This window comes from Equus asinus, chromosome 17 (assembly GCF_041296235.1).
Source record: "Equus asinus isolate D_3611 breed Donkey chromosome 17, EquAss-T2T_v2, whole genome shotgun sequence".
Taxonomy (NCBI): Eukaryota; Metazoa; Chordata; class Mammalia; order Perissodactyla; family Equidae; genus Equus; species Equus asinus.
This window is the reverse complement of record NC_091806.1, coordinates 36,722,263-36,731,093: the sequence shown is the minus strand read 5'-3', so window position 1 is coordinate 36,731,093 and position 8,831 is coordinate 36,722,263. Positions and strand designations below refer to the sequence as shown.

The window sequence follows — 8,831 nt, the reverse complement described above, 5'->3', positions numbered from 1 at the left end:
TAAGATACTCCCTTCTAGACACCCTCCTTTTTATTCCAATGATCCAGGCACATTCAAGAGTTACACTTTTCTGATTGAACATGAAAACAAATGCACTCTACGGACTCACAGCCAACTAAAAAAGAGAAGTAAAGTCTCATTCATAGAAATGTAATTTTTAAAATTTACTGGATAGAATGGAGCATCTAATTTTCATGGAATATAGGTTATGAAAATGGACTAAAAGGAAGGGAAAACAATCTTAACAGATCAATAATTGTAAAAGAATTGAAAAGGTTGTCAAAGACCATTTAAAAAGGCATCAGGCTCAAATTTGTTGTGGGTGACTTCCAATAAATATTTAAGGAGCCAGTAACTTTCAATTTTCTTACGAATTTTAGAAAGCTCTTAATACTATATATGGACAGCATAACTATATCTGCAAGCTAGATGTTAGCATCAAATATACCTAATAATATCACACATCTAATAAATGTACACACAAAAATCACATCTTTGAACAAAGACATAAAGATCTTATACAATATTAACAAATTACATAGCAATGAAATACAGCAATGTCAAATAATTACTGAGAAGTGTTTATTCCAGAAATTCAAAAAGAAATAATGCTGAATATTAATATTATCATTATATTAATATTCAGCAGTAATATTGTTCCCAAAATAACAGATGAAAAGGATAAACAATGTGATTATCTAAGTGTTGCAGAAGATATTCAATACAATTTAACCCACATCCTTGTGGAAAAAAAGCACCTAACAGCTCAGGAACTGAAGAAAAAAAATATCTTTGATAAAGAACATCTTTATTCTTTATCAAATAAGATAGAGAAGATAAGGAATAAAGATAAAGAATATCTACAAGAACCATATAGTAAACATTATACCTAATGATTAAAGATTAAAATAATTTCCATTATTATCCATGACTACACATTGATGCACATCATCACCACTAATATTAATCTTTAAACTTGAATTCACTTACACTTCAAAAACACAAGGAAAAAATAAGAAAGTATATAAGTTTTGGAAAGCTGGAGGAAAAAGTTATTCCCAGTTATTGAAAAGATGTACTCTAAATAATATAAAGGAATTCACTGAAAAACTATTGATGATAGTAAAAGAATTCAATTAGGCTCTCACACATTAAATCAAATTGCATACATCATTGGTTTCCTACACACCACTGATATCCATGGAGAAAATGTAATAGAGCTATTTCAGGCAATATGAAAGACCACATATACTGAAATAAAGTCCTGATTTAAACACTCACACACAATAGAAGTACTTCTAGCAAACATCCACTTAAGTGTATGTCAAGACTCACAGGAAAGGAAGGGAAAAGCTCAGGACCAAAAGTAGATAGAGGGCAGGAAACCAGAAAATTGAATACTCCTCCATCAGTGAAAGGGTAAACTGGAAAAAAAAATCCACCGACCAGCAAAGAAGATAAGAGTAAAACTTATCTGCCTCAATCTGGGCTTTGAGTGGAATAAAGATAATCTCTTCTGACAATTGAAAACCCTGGTGCGAGTTTGGGGTTCAATTTTGTAATGGTTACATGGAATGGGAAGCCCCAAAGTGAAAAATTAACTAAGAGTGATGCAGTGTTAGTAATGCCCTATGATGCCCAAAAGAAACAAATATTTGCCCTCTCTGAAGGAATGCACGCTGAACCCAAGCCTTCCAAGATTTACACATAAATAGCTCAGCATAAATTCATAATTCAAAATAGCAAAAAGCATGAAGAAACAAGTCCTTATTAGCAAGAATCAAAAGACACAACCAAAGCACAATCAGGCTCTCAAGGACTTTGACTACTGGAATAATCAGATATATAATATAATATAAATATTAAAGCTAAAAGAAAAAAATTTAAAGGAGATATTTTAAAAACATGAGCAAGAAACAAGGTGATAAAAGAAAAGAAGGAGATTTGTAAAAAGATAAAACAGAACTTCTAGGGATGAAAACTATAAAGAACTGAAGAAACTCCCAGAAATGGATCACATACGTGATGGAATACGTGATAGAATACCTGAGAACGGTGGTTAGGAGACATGGAAAAGAAAGCAAACTAGTTCAATTAATGATATATGTGACATGAGTTTCAGGAAGAAAAAATGAGGAGGAAGAGTCACTATTTTATGAGATATAACTGAGAAATTTCCACAACTAATGAAAAATACATATTCTCAGATTCACAACACATCATGACAGAATACATAAAACGTAATCCACATATACTCATATTGTAGCAAAATTGAAAATCATCAAAGACAAAAAGTTAATCATCTCTATACACTAACAATGAACTATGAGAAAAAGAAATTAATAAAACAATGTCACTTACAATTGCAGCAAAGGAATAGCATACCTAGAAAGAAATTTAACCAAGGAGATGAAAGATCTGTTCACTGAAAACCATAAGACACTGATGAAAGAAATTGAAGAAGATATATATAAATGCAAATATATTCCATGCTCATGGATTAGAAGAATTAATATTGTAAAAGGTCAATGCTACTCGAAGACATCTACAAATTCAATGCAATCCCTATCAAAATTCCAATAGCATTTTTCACAGAAATAGAAAAGGCAATCCTGAGAAAGAAGAACAAAGCTGGGGGCATCACACTTATGATTTCAAACTATATACTACAAAACAGTAGAATTCTGGCATAAAAACATACATACAGACCAATGGAACAGAATCAAGAGCCCAGAAATAAACTCATGCATATACAGTCAGTTAATTTACAACAAAGCAGCCAAGAATATACAATGGAGAAACGATACTTTCTTCAATAAATGATCCTGGGAAAACTGGATAACGACATACATAATAAAGAAATCAGCCCTCTATCTTACACAACTCACAAAAATTACTTGAAATGGATTAAAGATTTAAACATAAGACCTGAAACCATGAAGCTCCCAGAAGAAGAAACAGTGGAAAAGCTCCCTGACATTGGTCTTGCCAACAATTATTTGGATATGATAACAAAAGCACAGGCAACAAAAGCAAAAATAATAAATGACACCACATCAAACTAAAATCTTCTGCACAACCAAAGAAACAATCAACAAATGAAAAGACTAGCTACAGAAAGGGAAAAAATATTTGCAAATTACATATCAGATAAAATATGTAAAGAACTAATATACTCAATATCAAAAAATACACAATCAGATTCAAAAAGGGACAGAGGAACTGAATATTATTTCAAACAAGACATTCAAATTTAATAGGCACATGTAAAGGTTCTCAACATCACTAAGCATGAGAGAAATGCAAATCAAAACCACAATGAGATATCACTTCACACCTGTTTGAATGGTTATCATCAAAAAGACAAGAGATAACAAGTGTTGATGAGGACGTGGAGGAAAGAAAACCCTTGTGCACTGTTAGTAGAAATATACGTTGGCACAGCCACTACGGGAAACACTATAGAGGTTTCTGAAAAAAATAAAAATAGGACTACCATATGATCCAGCAATCCCATCTCTGGGTATATGTCCAAAGGAAATGAAATTAAAGATCCTGAAGAGGTATCAGCACTTCTATGATCATTGCAGCATTATTCACAATATCCAAGATATAATAACAATCTATATGTCCATCAATGGATAGATGGATAAAGAAGATGTAGTCAGTCATAAAAAATAGAAAATCCTTCCATTTGCAACAACATGGATAGACCTTGAGGGCATTATGCAAAGTAAACGAAATCAGATAAAGACAAATACTGTATGACCACATATATACATGGAATCTAAAAATCTGAACTCATAGGATCAGAGTAGAGGGAATGGAAGTTACTAGGTCCTGGGGAGTGGGAGAAGTGAGGAGATGTTGGTCAAAGTATACAAACTCAGGTTATAAGATGAGTAAGTTTTCAAGATCTAATGTACAGATAGTGATTATAGTTAACACTGTGGTAACAATACTTGAAAGTTGCTAAGAGAGTATATCTTAAATGATCTCACCACCAAAAAGAACAGTGAGGTGATGAAAGTGTTAGCTAACACTAAGATGATAATCATTTTCCATTTAAAAATGTACCAAATCAGGGCATCCAGTGATGCAGTGGTAAACTTTGAACGCTCTGCTTGGGCAGCCTGGAGTTTGCAGGTTCAGATCCCGGGTGCAGACCTACACACAGCTCATCAAGCCATACTGTAGAGGCATCCTGTTTACAAAACAGAGGAGGATTGGCACAAATGCTAGCTCAGCAACACTCTTCCTCAAGCAAAATGAGAGGATTGGCAGATGCTAGCTCAGGTCCAATCTTCTTCGCACACAAAAATGTATTAAATCAACACATTGTATACCTTAAACACACTCAATGATATATGCCAATTATATCTCAGTAAAGCTGGGGGGAGAAGGAATTACCCACCTAAAACACACAACGTGTTTCAAGCAGTTTTAAATCTGTGTAGACTAGTTTAATGTGCTAAAACAAGATGGAAAAGCAGGTAAATCCAAACCCATCAGCATTCTGCAAACAGTGGAAGTGCATTCTACATAGGATCAAACCATTCAATAATCTGAGTTAATCTTAAATAACTATTGCGATTTTGTTGACAGCTTTACTAACATACTTATCTAGCGGTAATCCAAATTGAGAGATTCCATATGAGTAAAGTGTTGGAAAACAGGAAAAATGTGCACTCCCCAAAGTCATCTAAGTCATGTTTCTCTACATGTGGAGACTTATAGCAACGTCAGGGGACTATAACAATTCTGTGTGTAATTAGAAACTGGAGTGGTAGCAAAGGATTTGAGGTCCAGTTCTCTACTATTTTTTTGGCAATCTAATTGAAGCTCATTTATATATAGTGTCCTTTGAGCCTCACAAGCCATGAAAACTGGACCCTGGTACTCTCAGGCACAGCATGTGGCATGTTTTAACAAAGTTCTGATTCAGCTATGGATAAGCAGATAGATTTCCTCTACTGACTCTAAGTAGTTTGGATACTAATCAAAATGTGTCCGTCTGTGTGTGTGTATGTGTGTTTACACATGTGCATGTCTCAGTAACTTCCTAATAACTCCCGATGAAACTTCATCATCAAAAGCTGAATCAGGCACTTGACTTTTGCTTCCTTGTCCAATATTATTCCCTTTGCAATTCTTATATTAAGCCTGAGGCTGAGGGATTTGCACATAAGACAGGGACACTGGAAGTTCAAGAAGATGTGATTCTTGAATCTGCCCTTTCTCTCCTGAGAGAAGAATAAAGACACTAAGATATCTAGCCTTCCAAAAGGCTCTACCTTCAGAAACAATATTTTCAAAATTAACATTACCAGTGTTCTGTTCTGCTCTGTACGTACTAACATACAATCAGCAGTTGGAGTTTCAGAATCAAAGGTATTAGGTAAAGATGTTAAGCTTTAGCTAAAGTTAAAGTTATGGATAGTGACATTGAGATGTCGTTATTGATTACGTATAAATAGTTTGACTTTGATATTTTCCAGGTATATTAAATGCTTCAGAGACAAGATGATCTTCTCAGTGACAGAAACAACAAAGGTGGGTGTTAACTATTGGAAGAGAGGTGATGTGTTAAGAGGGATTCAGAAATGTGGTCCATTCAGTGTGAGAGAAGGCATCACCCATTTGCTGTGATCCTTTGAGTTGCTTATTGATGAGGCAGCCTCAGTCTAAGGTCAACATTTATTGGTTTTCTGGAGCCCCTTTCTGTGAAATTCTTATCTTCAAACAGGCCTTACCAAATACTCTTGTTATGCAAAATTAGACCCCATATAAATAAGATTGAAGGGGGAAACAAAACACTGTTCCTTCCATCCTTTTTTCCATCTTCCCCATTGTTTCAGCCAAACATAGATGCATAACATATTCCATGTGAAAAAAAAGAGTAACATTAATACTTCCTAAAAGATGGTGGTTAAAATTCAATAAATCAGCATTTCATAATTATTCACACACAGTAAACACTCAAAAAGTAGTAGCTTTTGTTACTGCTGGAAGTCATATCTCCTAGGTTCGCTCCTATCTCACCCAAATCTACCTCTACTTTTCTCTTGACATTTTACATTTTACCATGCATTATGTTCATCAATTTATGCAAATCATCCACTTTTGCTAGGCTGTAACCACTTTGGCAATGTGATCTCATTTGTTCGTATACATTCGAACATTGCAATAAATGTTCACTTTCTAAGTGTAAGGTGGAGTAAATAGTAATTATAAAATTTCCTGAGAATGATCAATAACAGCTTATAAAAAATAGGCGTTATTCTAAAGATGTGTACATCGCTACCTGCTGTGTGATGCCTCTACTCTCTTGGCTTTGAATCACAAAGGGAAAGAGGCAGAGGAGAGTGAGGTTGGTACTGTGTATGCACCACCTCTCAGAAGTGGGTCACTCTCTTCACTCTCTCCCCCACATTCAAGCAAGGATCACATCAGTTATGCAAAATGAATAAGTTTTAGAGAATTGCTGTACAGCTCTATGGCTATACTGTATAGTGTACCCAAAAATTTGTTAAGAGGGTAGCTCTCGTGTTTAAGTGTTTTTATCACAATAAAAGGAATTAAAAATATTCTTTGAGATTTGGATTTACATATGGTTTCTATGTGTTTCCCAATAGTAAATTTTAAATATTTTAAAATACTTATTAAGCAAATAATCTGATTAGTATAAGGTAATCACTATGACAAGTTACATACGTGGAACAATAGGTTGCAATTTTAAGAAATTCAACACAACACAGCCAACAGCAAGGAAACTGACCCATGGGACATCAACGTCGCAATGAGAAACAGAGTGATATCTTTTTTTTTAGTAAGACAAAACCCTGTTGAAGTGCAACACAGAGTTTGCTCATATGAATATTAAACTTGTAGACTATGACTCTACAGTGCCTGGAACCATGTTTTCCTAATCTTTGTATTTATGCTTCAGACAGTTCCTGACATTCAATCAATTTGTGAGTAATACAGAAAAAATAATACAGTTTACAACTGAAAATAAACTAATTAACTAAAATGTGCGGTGTAAACATCACTTCTTAACATAAATGCTTATTCTCTTCAAAAATAGTTTTATAGGTAAAGAAATATTGAATGACTTTTCATGTTATATTTTGATTTGATCACCAAACTGATTGAAATCTTAAAAATTTGGACAACTCAACAAATTGCAAACACCACAATCACATGAAGAAGATTCTGAATTTCATTCTTAGTGCTTAGGAAGAAAACAAAATAAAGAGCCAAGTCTTTTCAAATGAAATAGCTTGAAACAAAAGTGAGACAAAGAAAATGACTCAATGGAGCTGAAAAACTGTACCAGGGTCAAAGAATTTATTTTCCTTGGCCTAACTCAGAATCAAGAACTGAACTGGGTCTTATTCCTTTTCCTGCTTTGGGTGTATGTGACAACTCTGCTGGGAAACCTCCTCATCATGGTCACTGTGACCTGTGAATCTCGCCTTCACAACCCCATGTATTTTTTGCTCCGTAATTTGTCTATTGCCGACATCTGCTTTTCCTCCATCACAGCTCCCAAGGTTCTGGTGGACCTTCTGTCACAGAGAAAGACCATCTCCTTCAATGGCTGCTTCACTCAGATGTTTTTCTTCCACCTTGTTGGAGGGGTGGATGTATTTTCTTTGTCAGTGATGGCCTTAGATCGGTATGTGGCCATCTCCAAGCCCCTGCACTATGTGACCATCATGAGTAGAGGCCGTTGCATTGGGTTAATAATGGCCTCGTGGGTGGGGGGCTTTGTCCACTCCATCGTACAGATTACCCTTTTGCTGCCCCTCCCCTTCTGTGGACCCAATGTTCTTGACACTTTCTACTGTGATGTCCCCCAGGTCCTCAAACTCGTCTGTACTGACATTTTTATGCTTGAGCTGCTGATGATTTCCAACAGTGGGCTGCTCACCACATTGTGGTTTATCTTCTTGCTTGTGTCCTACACAGTCATCCTAATGATGCTGAGGTCTCAGGCAGGGGAGGGCAAGAGGAAAGCCATCTCCACCTGCACCTCACACATCACTGTGGTGACTCTGCACTTTGTGCCCTGCATCTATGTCTATGCCCGGCCCTTCACTGCCCTCCCCACGGATAAGCCCATCTCCGTCACCCTCACTGTCATCCCGCCTCTGCTGAACCCTTTAATCTACACTCTGAGGAACCAGGAGATGATGTCAGCCATGAGGAGATTGAAGAGATTTGTGCCTTCTGCTGAGAGATAGACTGGTTGCTCACTCCTCCTCACCACCTTTGAAAATGTTTGTCCATCAAGTAAACTGTATTGCGTAAAGGATTTCTAAATAATTTTTATATTTCTACCAAGATAACACATGACTTTCGAAGATTCTGATCAGCATGCAATAATAATGTGAAAAGATAGGTTTCATGTTATGAAAGAAAGTAGAGAAATCAAATTGTTAGCTGGAGAGGTGTTTATTGCTTCTTCAATACAGTCTTGGAAGAAATAAAGAAATCAGAATCGAAATACACTCAGACAATTTTATCACATTGGAATTGTTCTGGGGCTTTTTTTCCAGCTCTATTGTAGTGTATTTGACAAATAAAAATGGCATATATATATATATAAGTACAACAATATTTTGATATACGTATAGACTGTGAAATGATCATTGGGGGAAACAGATTAACTTGGGATCTGTCTCTCTGTTCTTTCTCTTTTTTTTTTTTTGAGGAAGATTAGCTCTGAGCCAACAGCTGCTGCCAATTCTCTTTTTGCTAAGGAAGACTGGGCCTGAGATTACATCCATGCCCATCTTCCTCCACTTCATATGTGGGACACCTAC

The 8,831-nt window shown here is 35.6% G+C and overlaps 1 protein-coding gene across 1 annotated transcript; it reads left to right on the top strand.

Annotated features, from left to right (window-relative positions):
* The first annotated feature begins 7,316 nt into the window (after positions 1-7,316).
* LOC139040693 (olfactory receptor 4D10-like) lies at positions 7,317-8,249 on the top strand. The gene has a single exon (XM_070487445.1). The coding sequence runs from the start codon at positions 7,317-7,319 to the stop codon at positions 8,247-8,249; it is 933 nt and encodes a 310-aa protein (XP_070343546.1).
* Positions 8,250-8,831: the final 582 nt, after the last annotated feature.

Excerpts from the sequence above, each read along its gene's own strand:
- LOC139040693 (XM_070487445.1), top strand. The coding sequence starts at position 7,317 with ATGGAGCTGAAAAACTGTACCAGGGTCAAAGAATTTATTTTCCTTGGC.